This window comes from Colias philodice, chromosome 27 (assembly GCF_061535455.1).
Source record: "Colias philodice isolate Cphi_HAF_F1 chromosome 27, ilColPhil1 Martin Lab GWU primary, whole genome shotgun sequence".
Classification (NCBI taxonomy): domain Eukaryota; kingdom Metazoa; phylum Arthropoda; class Insecta; order Lepidoptera; family Pieridae; genus Colias; species Colias philodice.
Window position 1 is genome coordinate 226,018 of NC_143112.1, and position 19,927 is coordinate 245,944.

At 41.7% G+C, this 19,927-nt stretch overlaps 1 protein-coding gene across 1 annotated transcript in view; it reads right to left on the minus strand.

Moving 5' to 3' along the window:
- Positions 1-791: 791 nt before the first annotated feature.
- Positions 792-19,927, minus strand: part of RhoGEF2 (Rho guanine nucleotide exchange factor 2) — a 191,327-nt gene continuing 172,191 nt past the window's right edge. Inside the window, exons 29-40 of the mRNA XM_089711831.1 lie at positions 19,681-19,793; positions 19,130-19,243; positions 18,432-18,529; positions 17,691-17,952; positions 16,836-16,972; positions 15,880-16,020; positions 15,257-15,343; positions 7,507-7,626; positions 4,517-4,717; positions 3,711-3,890; positions 2,934-2,992; positions 792-2,718 (exon numbers count right to left, since the gene is read on the minus strand). Coding sequence (XP_089567957.1) covers positions 2,695-2,718; positions 2,934-2,992; positions 3,711-3,890; positions 4,517-4,717; positions 7,507-7,626; positions 15,257-15,343; positions 15,880-16,020; positions 16,836-16,972; positions 17,691-17,952; positions 18,432-18,529; positions 19,130-19,243; positions 19,681-19,793 — 1,536 coding nt within the window. The 3' untranslated portion in view covers positions 792-2,694. The remainder of the gene's footprint in view (positions 2,719-2,933; positions 2,993-3,710; positions 3,891-4,516; positions 4,718-7,506; positions 7,627-15,256; positions 15,344-15,879; positions 16,021-16,835; positions 16,973-17,690; positions 17,953-18,431; positions 18,530-19,129; positions 19,244-19,680; positions 19,794-19,927) is intronic.

Here is a 19,927-nt window from a genome sequence, read left to right on the forward strand (position 1 = left end):
AAAAATTTAAAAATTAATTAATTATACCAAGACTTAATGATATGCTGGAACGCTCTGTGAAACTTTCAGTAATCTTAAATGATTATCATTTATTCACACATCTGATGTAAGCTGAGGTCCATGACCTATTGATTTCAAATAATCCGTGATGTTACCATTATAGATATACATATATTATCTCAATGGATGTTACTATGTTGTTACGTACACGGTATGTAGTTACTGGTTTTATTATAATTTTCTTTTGATTCAATAGTGTTTTTTATATTGTAAAAATCAAAAGCTGCTCCACAACAACTCTTAATTGAGAATATTTTACATAAAGTTTTACCATAATTTGTCGACGAACAGGCTTTAATTAGATGTAAAAATATTATCCATTTTGAGAAAATCGTGTTATTAAGTAGCCGGTCTTTTGAATTATGCTATGTGGCTTTCTGGGATTGTCACAATACGTCGTAAGCATTTTTATCAATCATAATTATTAATTTGTGCGTGTGTGTGTGTGTTGTATTTGATATAAAAAATGATACAGGTATTTTAATTAAGTTTTACTAGCAATGTTTACCGGGTCTTCTTGTACCTACATACTGGCTACGTTCCGCGGCATCACTCGCATGGTACCCGGATAAAAAGTACCTAGCTGTACCAAATTTCATACAGATCTGATTACCAGATGCGAAAGTGTACAAAGATCTTATAGCCATTTGCATCTTTAAGATTATTTTTACTAATTCCTACTAGGATTGTATCATATAAAATAATTTAAGGAGTAGAAATAAAAGTCGATATAATTTAACGGTATTTATTGGTACTACTAATATTTAGTACATTTGTTTATCGTGAAAGCGCTTGCGAGGTGCATGTAGGTTGCGACGGTCATACATACAAACACGTTGATTACACTGAAGCCTAAACCGATACAAGCATAACATTTTATATTTAATAAATATATCGAAAAGTAATATTTAATAAGGGAATGATTAATATAGATTAAAATTTTCCTACATACACCTAAGGCTTAGCGCAGACCGTGCGACTATAAGTCGGTCGAAAAATACCAAAATTTACTTTTTTTATTTTAACATTCAATCTAGTAGGAATAAATTGTTTCAAAATTCGAGTAAATTGTTAGAAATGCAAGAAATGTTTTTTATGAAAATTCAAAAAAGTCGCTACATCTGCGCTAAGCCCAAAAATTTAGTTAACACGTAAGATATATATATTCGAGTGTACAAAATACAATATTTATAAAAGCCCAATACGTATATAGAAGCTCGTGCAAGCGTCTCTACGCACATCCTCAATCTAACAACGACACAAATTTTAATAGAATTTAATTCTAATCCACTAATAATATAAATTACGCACAATAATCAACAAGTATTGTATAATTTTGATAAACGATATTATATATTCAAAAAGTCGCTACATGAATAGGATTTGCGACTTTAAGTCGCCCGTGTTACTACAACTAATTCTAACAACATTCTCAGCTAATTATCCATAATTAATTAATTTATTAAATTGATTTAAAGTGAAATTCAAATATCCCAAAAAAGCTAATTATAGATACAAAAAAAAATCGCATAAACTGAAAATGTGCGCAGAGCCTAAATAGTGATAAAAATGGATGGTTTTTGGTGTGAAACTAGCCTACGGTACAAAATATATCTCTGCGGCTGCGCCCTAAGCGCGTTCCGTTTTACACATATATATCTTATTTTATTCTTACAAGCTGTTCATTTCAATATAAAATAACATTTAACACAATTTGTATGCAATTTCAAAACATTTTTAGTGAACGAAACTTGTTATATTTAAATAATATTGAAATATAGATGAAAAAGGTAATAATTTGTACGAACCAACTTGAACTATAAAAGTGGGTCAATAATCTACACATTTAACAAATCATTTTATTAAAAATCAAACAGCTCATAACTTTATTAACAGAATATGGCATATAAAAGGTACTGTGTTGTGGGCACTTCATCTTAAACTATCGACGTAACAAAGTTTCATTTATGGAATTACAGCCGTTTCGTTTCAATTCAGGGGCGAACTGAATTATACAAGTGTCCGAAAATTGTATACCGATCTCAAAATATAGTATACGAGCGTCAAAACATTGTATACAAGTGGCCGACGATGTATACAAGTGACAACTTTTTGTATACCGGTAAAAATGACTACAAAACTCGATTGCATTACATGATTTATTTCTCTCAATAAAATACCAAAGCCCCTACGATAAATTGATTTAACATGTATCTCATATTGTCGAATAATACTTTCCGATCGAAACTACACACGCGGCTGTCAAATTAACATAAAAAACGACATTATTTACAAAATTTATAACTTAAAAAAAATTGCGAGACACAGAATTATAATGTTTTTTTTTTCTATACAAGTTATCATCACAACTTACGTATGGAATAAGATATATTTAATACTACACATTACTTACAAAAAAGGGTAACAAAAAATAATAATAATTATTACAAAATATACACTCCAATCGATAATTCGATATCGGTTCATGTCCCGTTTGTCGTGTCTGGTGGAATACATTTATGTTTGTATGTTTTTTTGTTTGTCCGCTAGATGGCGTTATACACAAATGTCTAAGACCATCGTTTTGGTCGGAATTACGTCAGCTTAGTGTTTGTTTGGTCTCCGCTCGTGAAATCAGCCCCCGTTGCTCGGTTGGTCCTGGGGAAAGAAAAAAAATGTTCAAAAATGGTGAATTTTTTATGAGTTGTGTCTGTAATTAATATTAGGAAAGGTACATTCAATTTTTAAAGATTTGGTAACATGCTAATAGGCTATTTACCATAGAATATCCGGTTAGGTTAAGTAAGGATATGAAAATATAAACAAAAAATCTCTAAACATTTTTTATTGTAAAAAACAGTATAAAAACAAACCTGTATTGATTGGTCCACACTGTCCTTAAGGATCGCCATCTCCTCCGTCATTCGTTTATCTGAAACGCCACAACAAATATTCTGAATAAAACAAAATAAATCAAAGTTTGTATAGCTGCGTATTTTACAACAATATAATTAAGAATATAAGCAGGAGCAAAGAGGTAAAATCGATATCATAAATATTTTGTATTATTATTGGTATAATTTATTCTAACGTCTGATCTATAAATATGTTAGTAATCTGGTTTGGTCTGGTCTATGTGTAGCGTCTATTCTAAGTATATGTAGTGTCTGGTATATGTTTATTGTTATATTTATGTGTAGCGTTTGGTTCATGTGTGGAGTCAAGTTTATAATATGTTATGTCTAGTATATAATATATAGTGTCTGGTCTATGAGCAGTTTGGTGTTTGTGTGTTGCATTTTATATATTATGTGTAGCGTCTGATCGATATGTACTGTCTGGAGTATATGTATCTTTTAATTAATCAATATGTTTGATCTGTGTGTGTGTACGCGCATTTGCGTTGTGTGTTCGTGTAAGCATGTTTGATCTGATACTTGTAGCGTCTGATCATTGTGTTCTGTATGTTTTATATGTAGTGTAACGTCTGGTGTATGTGTATGCTGATGTAAGTGTGTGTTTCGTTTTATATAATATTATGTGTAGTGTCTCATTTGATATATGTATTGTCTTGTGGATGTGTAACCTCTGATCATTATGTAGCGTCTGTGTCTGTGTGTCTGTCTGTCTGTCTGTATGAGCGCACGTACCTCGTGTCGCGCGCTGCTCCCGCTCGCGGCAGGCGGCCAGCTCCCGCCGCAGCGCGGCGCGCTGTGCGTGCAGCGCGGGCAGCGCGGCGACCAGCCGGCCCAGCGCCGCCTGCAGGCCGGCCGACACGCCCGCCAGGCGAGCCGCTAGAGCAGCCGCGCCCGGGCTGCTCGCCTCACCCGCTGGAACGAACAGACCAATGTTAAAGCCCTCTACCAACTGGCATTACCCACTGCACCCCCTAAACAAACAGACTGATATTAACCACCAGACGCTTTATATGGTCTGTTAAAGCCCTCTACCAACTGGTATTACCCACTAATGCACCCCCTAAACAAACAGACTGATATTAACCAGACGCTTTATATGGTCTGTTAAATCCCTCTACCAACTGGTATTACCCACTAATGCACCCCCTAAACAAACAGACTGATATTAACCACCAGACGCTTTATATGGGACCTTCTACCCGCAAGCATTACTTACTATTGCATCCCCTGCCCCACCTAACTCACCCGCTACGACAAATCAACAAATAAACACACATTTACAACCAGACGCTTTATATGCAACCTGCTTGAAATTCAAAACGTAACATTCGACTTTAAGAAATAATATTTAGATTGTAACTTCAACCGATAGACAGTAAATTCAACATTTAATACTGAAAGTTATTCTTTTAACATTTAATATTTATGAAACCACATAGTATTTAAAATGGTACTAACTCAATTAGACAAAAAAATAATTTTTTATACAAAACATAATTTCGAACTACCCTCCAAATCAATATTTTCAAAAAACTTACCCAAATAACTGTCAATATCAGGCTCTTGTATCTCTTGCGACACGTCGGGCAACATGTCGAACGACGCATCGAGCGACTGCGACTGCGCTTGCGACAGCAGCTGCGACTGCGACTGCGACTGCGACTGGTTCAACTTGCCGTTCTCTCTGGGAATCTCGCCGTCAGCCGTGTCGTCCATAGACATTGACGTGTCTGGCGCGTCTGTGAAGAAAAATGCAACATTAGTGCAATGGTTGGTGGTAATGAAACACTTTACTAGACTGTAGGGTGTATAATAATGTATTCACAACTGTTATTACAAGTGCACAACTGCTCTTAAACTGTAGAACCTTAGGACTATATAGTATGACGCACACATACAAAACATACATGATACGTTACACACTACATCTCCCCTCATAGAAAATAATAAAAAAAATAGTAATTAATATTTTTTTTAGCTGAATATAATGCAAAATATTTTTTCTACGTTTTTGGTTACATATCTTAATACTTATCATATAAACGAGTAAATAAAATCAAAATTAAAATTAAAACAATAGCATGAATTTCAACCTATTACATACTAAGTACTTATTTTTAAAACTCCAAAAAAGAACATTCTACACGATTACACATTGGCTTACACACTACATAGTAACTAATACTAATAGATTAAAACAAATAATTTTAATTAACTTTTCATGTACGAAAATAATGGAAAAATTATACAATATTAGAAAATATTTTATCGTCATATCCGTATTTAAAAATGTCACAGTCCGTAATTAATTAATAGTCATATCCGAGTAAAATAATAATTATCTTTCAATAAATCTTACAATATATCCTCATAGAATACGTTTATTTATGTGCTTACAGTTTACACATCATACTTAGAAACGACATAATATTCATTATCTGTATTCATTTTTCTTCATATATTTTATTCTTTATGTACTTCCTCATACATACAACAATATCAAGATACACAATTTCATTTGGGGTAATCTTCCCTCTTAATATATATCATAATTATAATTAAGAACACCGTCGTGTTTTATATTATTCATCTTATTATATTCAATAATTCAAGATACAAGAAATATATTTATTTATTTATAACATTAACATTAATTCAGGCAGTTCTTTTAACACATCATTATATTATCATATATTTTATACCTTTATTCATAGGTAGGTACTATATTGTGTCCAAGTTATCTTCACGAGTGGTAGCTCGACCTAATCATGATCAGAATTACAAGGATTCCGTGCCTGTCTTGTATCCTGGTGTACCTTGTTTCTAACAATAAATCATATCATTTCACTTTTCAATTGTAGCTTTCAGGCTTACATATTAATTTATTTTTACTTTTCATACAATATTAATTCTTATTTCTTCGAGTAATTAAATATCACATTATTTAATTTTTGATAGGAATATAAAAGAAAAACTTAGGTGATCAAGCTAAGATTCCATCTATATCCTAATAAAAAAAACAATCTGAGTAATTTTTTTTTGTACTCATACAACGACAAATATTTACTTTTTCTCTTCTTCTATTCTTCACAAATATCATTAGATATGTATCATGTTAATTCATTTAATCAAATAAGAATACACTTTTACTTTAATCTCTTTAAATCATGTTTTAAATATTGAAATATAAGTTTCATTTCAATCATTATTTATGAAATTAGTGTGACCCTCCGAATCCAAAATGTTAATTAAAAAAAATTAAAGTTTCACACTCAATTGAATTGACAAGATCGTATTTCATTACGAACATTTTATAAAATGCACAGAACGATGCATTGTGACTACCTAGTTACCTACATGGTAACACGAAATATGAGACGAAATTACAGACGCTGCATACCATTTCCCTATTTGGTAGCGCTTTATAAAACAAACAATGAACTAATAGAATTATCTGTTACTAAGTACTTTGATTATACATAGCTATATAATATATTTATGTATAATAATTAATATAACATAATAATGGTTTTTGACAAAAAAAAAAATCTTTTAATTAAAATAATTAGTTACCTTACATTAATGTAACATACACTGCTTGAACTTTAAATTTCACTTTTAGTTTTTTTTTCACGAAATTAAACTTTTACTCCGTCGTCACTCTTGAATTTCGGGACATTCGGGATTCTGGTCAATTTGGGAAAATGTCTGCTATTCACACTGGCTGATCTCCCGGCTCCAGCTGCATCCTTCCAAATCTCCAATTTTATTTCACAATTTTTCATAAATAGATGATATTCCAAATTTCCATAGTTTTTTTTTTGTTTTAAAAAACTTTCTTCGTCAAATAAATTCTGTTCTTAATTTCCATATTCACGTTCGTCGATTTTTTATTATATTGATAAATTTTCTATCTGGTACATTGCGATTTGCGAATACGCATAAAAATTATTTGTTTAAATTTTAACTTTTAAAATATTATTTTTCAAAAATGATCCATAGCTCAGTACTGCCGCGAGGCAGCACTGGCAGGGTCGCCATGCAATGGCTTGGTATTAAAGAAACACTGCTTGACTGTAAGCTGTATAATAATGTATTCAACTGCTATTACAAGTGCTCTTAAACGGACTATATAGTATGACGCACACATACAAAACATACATGATACGTTACACACTACATTAGAATATTTATTTTCTGGGCAAAGGAGGTTAAATAGCAAACATAGTGTTGTTCATAATTTAACATGTCAATTAAATAATTTAAAAAACGACAGATCTGTTAAAACTTTAAATTAAAGCAGCTTTTGGACAACCTTTGGATATTAAAAATAAAACAAAATCGATATTAACTTTATTTGAACTAACAGGACGCTTTAGAGTTTAGACAATGGTTAACACAAGTTTAGTAAGTACATTAATAACGATTTGAAATGCAACAAGTATCTGTAAAGTTTTTATCATAAATTATTTATTTTTCAAATCAAAACCCTATTCAACAAATACAAAAATAAACACTTTTCACTCACCACTGCTATAAAGCCTGTCGTCCCTCGCCCGGCACGTGTCGCAGCGGCCGCTCCGCGCTCGCATCGCGCTCGCTTCGCTTATAGATAGCGCGCTACTTAACATCTCCGTTAATTGGTTCGCTGGAAAAGTCAATAATTAATATAAATTTATAAAAAATTAAAAAAAAAATCAAATCACGCGGCGGGATTCGAATCCGCGTCTTTCTGCCTATAAATAATAATAATTTTTATATTTAAGTATAAATCAATTGAATGCCATCAAATTCACAGTCAATTGTTTTAAACACTAGGAGATTCGCGCGTGGTACATATTATATTATAGTATATTAGAACTCAGGAATTAGGTACACGTAGGTATCCGGTAAAATAATTTGTAAAGGACGAGCACACGCAGGCGGTAACGGGGCTCCCCGCGCAGCGGCTCCACGTGTATGGGGCGGAATATTAACGCTGCACGTGGAAGAGAGGCGCACCGCGGTTTCGACGAGGCGCACCGCGGTTTCGCCTATCGCGCTGTACTCAGTACGCCACGTGCATTGCGTTTACACGTGGAGGAGGCGTGGCCTAGGCGGCACATACAAGACAGCCGCCGCCGCTTTTGGATGCCGCCGCCGCTTTGAGTCTCGCCGCCTTTTGGATGCCGCCGCCGCTTTGAGTCTCGCCGCCTTTTGGATGCCGCCGCCGCTTTGAATCTCCCCGCCGGCGACGCATATAAATAGCACGAATTTTCAAATGGAGTTCAGTTCGAGCAAGTGCTTACTCCAGACCAGTAGCGAATAAGTACTAATAGTGATCAGTTAGAGCAAGTCCTTATTACAGACAAGTAGTTAATAAGTAATAGTGATTAGGAATTGTAATTGTAAAGAGAAAATATATGTACTTATGTGTGTCGAAGGAAGGGTTTTATTTCGACCACGAACCCCCAAAAATTATACAGTCCACAACAACGTGTGGTCCTTCGATCGCCGGATAACAACGTGTGACCCTTCGATCGCCGGATAACAACGTGTGATCCAACGAGCGCCGGATACTTCAAGGAAGAAACGCTGCACGTGGAAGACCAGATCCTGCCGAAGAGAGGTACGCATCGGCAACGAGCTCACCTTCGAGGGACGAATATCGGCAAACCGGTAACGTTGGTACTAGCCTGCTGGTGTTTTTGATCGTCACCAGGCGAGTCAGGTACCTACCGACGGGGCCGCGCTGTTGGTACTAGTCCAATAAGGTGAGTCGTAAGGTTTTTTACGGGCAGACACGGGCCGCCAGTGGTGACCTAGTGGTACGCGCCGGGAATCAGGGGTGCTGGTCAGCGGAACGAGTCTGCCAGTATAAGCCTGCGGTGCGTCACCTCTTTAGGCATGGTGGTAACCCGCAGCCAGGGTGACGTTGCGGAAGTTGAAGACCGGAGCCAGGAGACAGAGCGTGTGTGGCAAGAACGAATGCGGCGGCTGGTGCTGGACCCGTTGGCATCGCCGTCTGACGCACGCTTGACGTCAGCCACAGACACAATGGAGATCCCGCCGCAACCGCGACGGCATTCGCCAGCGAGATCCGCTAGATCGGTGCGGTCGTCGGCGAGTACGGCGCGGCGGATTAAGGCGGCGGAATTAGAAGCGGCAGAGCGACTCGCCGCTATCCAGAGAAAAGAACTACAAATTGAGAAAGAACTAATAAATAAACGCTTACAGTTCGAGGTGTCCGCCATACAGGAAGACGAGGGCCTGCCGGAAGATGCCGTCACCGCGACAGAAGAACGAAACAAGGTGGACGAGTGGCTCCAGTCACATCCTGTGCCGAAGGATGACAGACACCAGAGATCCGAACTAAGAAGAGGAGGATCGCCGACGCCGACCAGACGAACAGGAATAGAGCAGCTGGCGGCGTCCCTAGAGAAGATGGCGCGACCGCGCCTACGCCACGCGGACCTTCCTATATTTTCAGGTGCGATCGAAGAGTGGCTGCCGTTCCGAGCAGCCTACCGGGACACAAGCAGCATGTACCAAGTGTCCGACGCAGAAAACATCCAGCGGCTGCGTACATGCCTGAAGGGGGAAGCAAGGGACGCCGTGGCAGCGCTGCTTCACACTGCTTCATCGCCTGAAGCAGTCATGAAAACCTTGGAGCAGTGCTTCGGGAGGCCCGAGATAATTATCGACAGGGCCATGGAGGACCTGAGGAAGCTGCCGCGACCTGGAGCAGCGGCCAAGGACATCAACAGCTTCGCTGTGAAGGTACAGAACGTGGTATGCATACTTCAAACCATAGATAGGAAAGGGTATTTATACAATCCTATGCTTGCAAGGGAGATATTGGACAAACTAAGTCCGCACCTGCGGTCCAGATGGTGCGACTATGCATATTCACAGGAAGGAACGGCAGATCCGGAAATTGTGGTGCTGTCCCGCTTCCTGATGAGAGAGGCGGACCAGGCGCTCCGCTACACATACGCGCCGACGAGCAGCACTGCGCCAGCGCGCAGAGACACCACGGCAGCAGCGGCAGCAGCGGCAGTGCGACCTGCTCCACCAAGAAGGAAGTCGGCAGTATACGCCATAGTTTCCAGCAGTGGTGATGAAGAGGAGAAGAAAGAAGAGAAGAAAGAAGAGAAGAAAGAAGACTTCTGCCTATGCTGCGGGCGCGACCACACCATGGTTGCCTGCCCGCGCTACGCCAAGCTGTCGGTGGATGAGCGGTGGGCGCTGGTGAGGGAAAAGGGCGCCTGCTTCAAGTGCGCCACGAAGAAACATCGGCGCATCTACTGTCGAGCGAAACCATGCGGCGTGAACCAGTGCCGCCGCCCGCATCATTCATCACTGCACGACGTAAGAAGAGAAGAGCCTGCTGCGTCGACCGAAGAAACCGTCATGGCGGTTGCTGACCGCGCAACCGCACCGCCCCGCGCCGTCCTGCTGAAGATGTGTCCAGTTACCGTCGTCGGCCCACGGGGGGAGGTATCGACGCACGCACTGCTCGATGAGGGCTCCACCATCACCCTCATTGATGAGGACCTGGCGCGACAGATCGGCGCCGAAGGTCCCGCCACGCCGCTCCGCATCCACGGGGCGAACATGGAGCAGATTGAAGAAGGAAGTCGACTGGTGAATGTGCAGCTGCGGGGGCAGAGCGACGGGACACTACACGACCTGCGCGCCCGCACGATGAAGAAGCTACAGTTGCATCAGCAGTCCATCCCGGGTTCCCTGCTTCGGTACAGACACCTGCGCGACATACCGGAACATGAGGTATGTTACGAACAAGCACGCGCGGGTGTCCTGGTGGGTACCGACCACTGGGAGCATATCGTGACAAGAGAACTTCGGACGGGCGGCGCCGACGAACCTGCCGCCTCCAAGACAAATCTCGGCTGGGTGATACATGGAACAACGCCGCGTCGAATGATCGTCGAAAGGGACTGCGTGCTTCACGTCCGAGAACAGCAGCAAGCGGACCTACGGCTACACAACCTGGTGGAAGAACACTTCAAGATAGAATCATTGAACATAGCCAGTAGACCGCGCATAGGTGAAGCCGACCGACGAGCGACGTCAATCGTCGAGATGACTACGAAGAAGACGCCGGGCGGGTATGAAATCGGCCTGCCATGGAAAAGAGATAATGTCCGCATGCCGCCGAGCTACAATGCCGCACTGCGGAGACTTCTGAAGATTGAAGCCAAGATGGACGCCGCGCCGGAATTCGCAGCCGAGTACACCAAGCAGATGAACAACTTATTTGAGAAAAGGTATGCGGTTCCATGCGATGGCAGTGAAGGCGAGAGCAGCGTGTGCTGGTACCTGCCGCATTTCGCTGTGACCAATCCCAACAAGCCAGGGAAGCAGCGATTGGTTTTCGATGCGGCAGCCAAAAGCCACGGGACTTGTTTAAATGACGAACTGCTTGAGGGCCCAGACTTGCTACTATCACTGCCGGGTATATTATTTCGATTCAGGGAAAAGGCAGTGGCAGTCACGGCAGATATAGAGGAGATGTTCTTACAAGTAAAAATAAGACCCGAAGACCAGCCAGCGCAGCAGTTTTTATGGAGGGGGAGCCGACGCGACACGCCGCCACAGCACTACAAGATGACGTCCATGATATTCGGTGCAGCGAGCTCTCCGTTTATGGCGCATTACATCCGTAATCATAATGCGCAGCAGCACGCAGAACAGTATCCAATGGCGTTGGAAGCGATAACGAAGAGCCACTACATGGACGATCTGGTGGTGAGCTACGCCGACGCAGAGGAAGCCAGACAAGCAATCGAAGAAATACGGACGGTGCACGCGGCGGCAGGCTTCAAGCTACGGGGATGGAACGCCAGCGACAGGAGCGTGCTGAGGGACGTGCCACGAGAACTGCACGCCAGCACACCAACGCAGCTGGGAGGAGCGCAGCCAGCCCCGAAGATCCTCGGGCTAATTTGGGACGCCGAGCAAGACGCGCTAGGATTCAACACAGCAATGAACAGGGTACCGGTGGAGGTGCGAGATCGCAAGCGCCCGCCAACCAAGCGCGAAGCATTAAGTGCGGTAATGTCAATTTATGACCCACTAGGCCTCTTAAGTTATTTCACCATCCGTGCTAAAATCATATTGCAGAGCCTGTGGCGCCTCCAGATTTCATGGGACGAACCAATACCCGAAGAAGAGGGCGAGCAGTTTTCGGGCTGGCTGGCGCAGCTGGAAGCGGTCGGCGCGCTACGTTTGCCGCGATGCTACGCGACGGACAACGTCGAAGACATCGAGCTGCACGTGCTATGCGACGCCAGTGAACAAGCGTATGCAGCCGTGGCGTACTGGCGTATGCGGCGAACGGACGGCAGCATACAAGTGAAACTCGTCTCGGCGAAAGCAAAGGTGGCACCACGGCGCGCGCAGACAATCCCGCGCCTAGAGCTGCAGGCGGCGGTGATCGGCGCCAGACTCGCTGATCAGATAAGAAGAGAGCACAGGTATGACATATCTCGTACTTGGTTTTGGACAGACTCATCGACGGTGGTGCACTGGGTGCGCAACGATGCAAAGAGATACACGCCGTTCGTCGCGCATCGCCTCGGTGAGATTGGAGAACTAACACAAAGGGAAGAGTGGCGGTGGCTGCCGACTCATGAAAACGTTGCCGACGACGCCACCCGCCTAAGTTTCACCACGGGACATGATCGATGGTTCCAGGGTCCAGAATTCCTGACTAAGACGGAGAACCAGTGGCCCACGGAGAAGGAACTTCGAGAAACAACGGACGAGGCTGATGTACTTCATGTAAGCGAGCTGCCACGGAAGATGGAATGGCTGCCGGATCCAGAGCGCTTCTCCAAATTCCGCACACTGGTGGGAGCAACAGCAAGGGTGCTCGCATTCATCGACATACGCATCAGACACACGGCGACGAGACTAGAATGTCGCCACCTGGAGCAAGCCGAACGACTGTTGGTGCAGCGCGCACAGAACGACAGCTTTGGAGAAGACATAAAGCGAATCAAGGACGCGCGCCCCATCAGCAGATCCAGTAGACTGTACAAATTGGACCCGGTAATGGAAGACGGCATGCTGAGAGTAAGGGGCCGCATAAACGCAGCCACGGCACCCGACACAATGAAGAAGCCGGTAATCCTCGACGGCCGGCACAGAATAACCAGACTAATAGTGTTACAGGAACATTGTGCCGCCGGACACGCTAACCGCGAGCGCGTCACCAACGACCTGAGGCAGCGCTACTGGGTCATCCACCTGCGGCCTACAGTGCGCGCCGTGGAGAAGAACTGCGCGCTGTGCCGAGTACGCCGAGCAATGCCGCAGGTCCCAGCCAAAGGGGACTTGCCGCGCGCTCGCCTCGACCCGTTCCATCGACCCTTCACCAACTGCGGGGTCGACTACTTCGGGCCAATGATGGTCAAGATCGGACGAAGAAGAGAGAAGAGATGGGGCGCGCTGTTCACATGCCTGACATCGCGCGCCGTGCACCTGGAGCTCGTCGCATCTCTGTCAACGGACTCAGCCATCATGGCGCTGAGAAGGATGGCAGCGCGCAGAGGGTGGCCTCGTCTGATGTATTCGGACAACGGAACGAACTTCAGGGGTGCTGATCAAGAACTGAAGAAGGCGTACAACGAGTGGGCGCCGGCGCTACAAGAAGAAGCGCTGCGCCACCGGATGGAGTGGCGCTACATACCGCCGGGTGCGCCGCATCAAGGCGGTGCATGGGAGCGGCTGGTGCGGTCGGTGAAAACCGCGCTCGGCGCGACACTACGGGAGAAGGCGCCGCCAGAAGAGGTGCTGCGAACTCTACTCACCGAGGCGGAGTTCGCGGTGAACGCGAGGCCGCTGACTCACGTAAGCGTGAGCCCAGACGACCCCGAAGCCCTCACGCCCAACCACTTCCTGTTGGGCTCCTCAACGGGACTGCCGACGACGGGGCCGTGCGACGAAGCAGACCGACGGACCTGGCGCGCCAGCCAGGCGCTCGCCGACCACTTCTGGCGCAGATGGATCAAGGAGTACCTACCGACGCTCGTGCCACGGGGGGAGGCGCGAAAGGACACGCGACGCCTCGAGGAAGGTGACGTGGTCATCATCGTGGACCACGTCTTGCCGCGCAACACATGGCCCATGGGGGTCGTGGTGCGCGTTCACGCCGGGCCGGACGACGCTGTGCGGGTAGCCGAAGTGAAGACAAAGAGCGGGATCTTCAGACGCCCCGTCAGCAAGCTCGTCGTGATGAAGGAGGCTACGCAAGCTACGCCGGGGGGAGGACTGTAAAGGACGAGCACACGCAGGCGGTAACGGGGCTCCCCGCGCAGCGGCTCCACGTGTATGGGGCGGAATATTAACGCTGCACGTGGAAGAGAGGCGCACCGCGGTTTCGACGAGGCGCACCGCGGTTTCGCCTATCGCGCTGTACTCAGTACGCCACGTGCATTGCGTTTACACGTGGAGGAGGCGTGGCCTAGGCGGCACATACAAGACAGCCGCCGCCGCTTTTGGATGCCGCCGCCGCTTTGAGTCTCGCCGCCTTTTGGATGCCGCCGCCGCTTTGAGTCTCGCCGCCTTTTGGATGCCGCCGCCGCTTTGAATCTCCCCGCCGGCGACGCATATAAATAGCACGAATTTTCAAATGGAGTTCAGTTCGAGCAAGTGCTTACTCCAGACCAGTAGCGAATAAGTACTAATAGTGATCAGTTAGAGCAAGTCCTTATTACAGACAAGTAGTTAATAAGTAATAGTGATTAGGAATTGTAATTGTAAAGAGAAAATATATGTACTTATGTGTGTCGAAGGAAGGGTTTTATTTCGACCACGAACCCCCAAAAATTATACAGTCCACAACATAATTTATATGAAACTTCTGATATTAGCGCATTAAAATAAATTGACAAACAAGCTCTTCAGCTTTATGTTTAAGTACAGATTAATTTCAAATTTTGTAACAACATTACTGTATATATGGAACATAAAAGGACCTAGACTATAACCTTGTGGAACTCTGTAGCGTTCTTGTGTTATATTTTGGCGTTATGATCAACTTAATATTTCACAAAATATTCATTTTGCGTATCCTAGAATTTCCATTAACGTATATTTTCACTTGACAACATTTTACGGAACTACAGTTTTTCTTTTATTCAATTAAATCCAATGTCAACTTTATCGAAAGCTTTAGAAATGTCGATTCGTAAAATTAAGACTAATGCATCTAGATCTAATGGACATTTATTTAGAATTTTGCTATAAAAACTATATGAAATTTTGCTTACCTTGCGCTTGCGCAGCCAACAGCAGCTGATGTATGTCTGGTTCACTTTCCACTGACATTTCACTCGGTCGTAGATCACCACTTAAGTCTGTAAACCGAAAATTTTAAATTTATTGTTTGATTTTCTGAGCTCAGCTACATTATAAAAGATTGCATCGTATTTAATGTCAAAACATTTGAAACTTTTGGTTTGTACGTCGGTGTGTCATAAATAACATTTCTACAGTTTTATTTCATCACTCGCTTTCTAGTTTTAAAAAGTATTTTATTTCTATTATTAAGCTAACACATTTTCTGTTTTGCCACTAACGCTTAGTTGACAAACTTCTAGCAGGTTCACAAACGCACAGCACACAATCTTAACTACTCAAATTACCAAATTTTTGAAGTTATACTTCTTTTGGCGCGATCGAGAAAAATGATGAGAGTGAATTTTTACGATGCGCGCGCACCGACACCTAAATTTAACAGCATGAAGTTAGTTCTAGGTGGTATGAAAATTGATAACTATGTTCAAGTTGTATATTCTAGTATTTTTTTCCATACGCCAAAGAAGTATAGCTTCTAACGCGTGTACACACACTATTTTTTTTTTTAATTGTCCCCATTTCCCACTCAACTCACCGTCCTGCCCCAAGGTGTCGGCTACAGCCAACTCACTGAGGTGCGCAAAGGCACGCGGCGGCAAACCCAACAGTTCCCCCACCACTGCGCTCTTGGCCGATAGCGCGTGGGCTATCGCTGCGTCCAAGCGACGGAGACGCTCTGTAATACAGGAGAGAAACATATTGGTGGGAGAAAATAGTTAAAAAATAGGTCTGTAGTATGGGAGATGGAACGGATAGTGGATAGTCACAAAAGACAAAAAAATCGATTTAATAAGAGGATATTATTGTTGTTGCTGATTCTTAATTTTAGTAAAATTTTAAATTTTAAATAAAGATTAAGAATTAAATGAGGTTCTTAAAGTGGTTCAAGTGGTTCTTAAATCGCGACTAAAATAGTCGGTTAGGAATATTAAAAATAGATGCGCTTAATATGTATTCCTTATAACGTGGATCAAGTTATACGGACGGACATGTCTTTACAAGTCGGTTACATAAATCATAAAAGTGAAGCTAATATGTTAAAAATAAGATAGGTAAAAATAGAGATGGACAATAAAAAAGAGAAACTAAATTAATATACATAGTAGCATTGAAACGAGAAGCTCGTCCGATCTGTGAGATAATTTGGACGGAGAGAAACAATTTATTGTGATTGATAAAGATAAAGATGGAAAAACAAGCAAATATAATATAGACAAAGTAAAACGTGACACTCGAGCAACTACCGGAGACGCTCCGATAGTAGACACGTTATAATATCTATACTGAGAAAGATTTAATAGTGATAAAGTTATTACAGATGGAAGAAAAGATAGAACTAGTAAAACATATGTAGTATTAAAATGAAAAAGGTATACAGATAGTCAAATGAAAACATTTAATTTCAAATATAGACACGAAATAGATAAACGTTTTGCGTAGACATTAACAACAAATTATCAAGATAAGAAACTAAACAAAGTATCCACTGACCGCTATGCGAAAGCACCCTCTGTGCCGTGGGCACATCTCTCAAGGGAGGGCGGATCACCAGCGCATCGCTCGCCTCTAGGGCTCCGCCCTCGGGCTCCGGGACGTGTGTCGTGATACGGCCCTCTGTGGCGCGCCATCTGTGACCAAAAATCCATACTAATATTATAAATGCGAAAGTAACTCTGTCTATCTGTCTGTTATGTACTCAATCACGCCTAAACTACTGAACCAATTTTCATGAAATTTGGTATGGAGATATTTTGATACCCGAGAAAGGACATAGGCTACTTTTTATCCCGGGAAAATGACACAATCCCGGAAATCCCACGGGAACGGGAACTGCGCGGGTTTTTCTTTGACTGCGCGGGCGAAGCCGCGGGCGGAAAGCTAGTATAATATAAATTTGAAAAAATGATTTATGCAGAAACATAATTTCAAGTAGACACAATTTAGATCTAAATGTACTATATAATTTATTTAATTTTGCAATTTTTAACAACAAACAATTCTCAAAGACATCTCTATGAAAGTCATATACATATTTGTAATACGAAAAAATTCAAAGTTTAAAATAATATAAAGTCATTTATTAATTATTACGATATGCGATTGATTATAATTTACAAAAGTTAAAAATGTGGAAAACTGAAAAACAATTCCACCTATGAAAACATTTACAAATGAAGTTGGTTAAATACTGTAATTTCAAGTACTTTCCCTTAATTCGTCAATATCACATTGAAATTGATATTTTTGGTTTTATGGCATTCAAATGCTTTATAAATATAAATTTATAAATAATAATAATTTATAAAATAATATCACATTATCAATTCAACAAACTCCATAACTAACCTGTGCCCATCTTCACTTTCATCTTTATCAACCGACACCGATCTATCTCTCTCTCCCTTGACTTCCTCTCTCTCCTGACTTTTTTCAACTTCCTTGTCTTTGTCCAATTTGTCCAGTTTGTCCAATTTGTCCAGTTTGTCCAATTTGTCCAATTTGTCCAATTTGTCAAGTTTGTCCAATTTATTATCACTATCGTCGTCAGGTGGCGCGCTTGATGTTGACTTCTCTGACGCATCAGATGGATTTCTTGATACGTTTATTCCTGGAATATATAAATCTAACTTAGTTATCACGTTTGTTACAAGTAGTTTCTTTATGTATGTGTCTTTACTTTGCTAAATTCAAATTGTATTAGAAGAGAATATAGTTACGAATTATATTCAAATTTAAATTATATTTATTTGCAAGAATGTAGTTACAAATAATAGATGCTATGTTTACAATATTCATTCTACCCATTCATTACACAATTAGTGCAAATATTAATAGGTATTGAAAATAAATTAATCTGGCTAATTAAATACACACCCAATAACATAAAATTCTATTTACACTAATTATTCAAAGTCATAAATTCTTCAATGTCATAAAATTGTTTCACCATTAACTACTCAACGACTTAAAAACTATCAAGTTTGACAAGTGTATTATGTGCGTGTACGCACACAATTCTGCGTACGTGTGTGCGTGTGTGGGAGTGTGTATTTTATATGTACATTTATTTGTACACCTAAAACTCACCAGAATCATCAGTGGACCGCGTGTGTTGGTGCGAGACGATGTTAGTTTTGGTTTCCGCGAGCCGCGCTAACGGTGACTCTTGTATGAGCCGTACCCACCTAAAACATTTTTTTACGTAGTTAGTTTAATTTCTTAAACATTGTATGGTTTAGACGACTAAATTTGTTATTGAGACATTACATTATCCATGTTTCACTGGACGATTATTGTCAAAGTTAACGAACCGTTAGTGAAGTGACTAAAAGAGAAAATTGACTTCTTATAAATATAGACATAATATTATAGGCAGTGTTGTAAGTTTGTAACATTTTTAGTCAATCCAAATTTTAACTTACCCGATAAATTTTAAATAATAAAAAGAGCGTTTCTTACTACCATAGAAATGTGTGATCTAATCTATCTGTTACGTATGAATGGTTGAACAAATCTCAATTTTAAAGTGAAACTTTTATTACATCGTCTCAAACTTTTTGGTCTGTGTAGCGCATGTCGCGTGTATCGCGGCTGCCGAGTAGGTATACCTACTCGGCAGCCGACCGACACTCGACATGCGCTACACAAAGCAGTGTTCGGAACCGTTCGAACAGTTTCACTTTTACCTCGGTTTCATAAAACCACACAACATTTTTTTTTTTTCTTTGAAACATTACCATTCATAAAATTAATATTTATTTATTATTAAATATATTCCAACTCACGTGGCATACTCAGCGGCAGTATTAGCGGATAGTTCGTGCATCTGTATACCGTTGATGTTCATGAGGAAGAACGTGTTGCGCATCGCAGCGTTCGGCCGGAACAGTACCTTATCCCTGTGGCATAAGGTTCAAATTTGTATGGATTTGTTTTGTTGATAAGGTTCAAAATGCGATGATTATGTTTGGTTCATCTTGCTATAGTTTTAACATTTATTCTAATATTAGAAATGCGAAAAGACTTTGTGTGTTTTCATGCTCCAATTTACTGAACTACTGATTTAAAAAAAAGTTTAGGACTATTGCGACTATTTTTTCTGGGATCACGGGTGACCGATAGGTCAGGACTCAGGAGCTCGAATCCCGCCTCGTGATCGATTTTTTTTCTATTTTTTTGAAGTATGTGAAACTTCTATCGTCGCGTAGAGAGTAATTTAACGATTTTGGTATATTTGAATCTTCCTAAAGAAGTTTCACTTCTGACACGTGTGCTCGGCACACGTTCTTATTTGTTTTTGTTGGGGTTTTTGGTTATTTTTTTATTGATATCTCACCACTTAATGAGCGGCGAGAGCAGCGTGTTCTGCGAGGGCTGCGCGATCGGCTTCAGCAGGAACCGGTCCGCCTCGCGCTGCAGCAGCACCAGGCTGTCCTCAAGCATTAGCGCCTGGTAACAACCAACAAATTAATGGTTAATACTTTACTGTACAATATATTGTACACAATGAAGACCTAGATATATGTAAACAATGTACAGAAGGCGACCATGGAAGATGAAAGCATGGAAGATGGAGGGTTGTC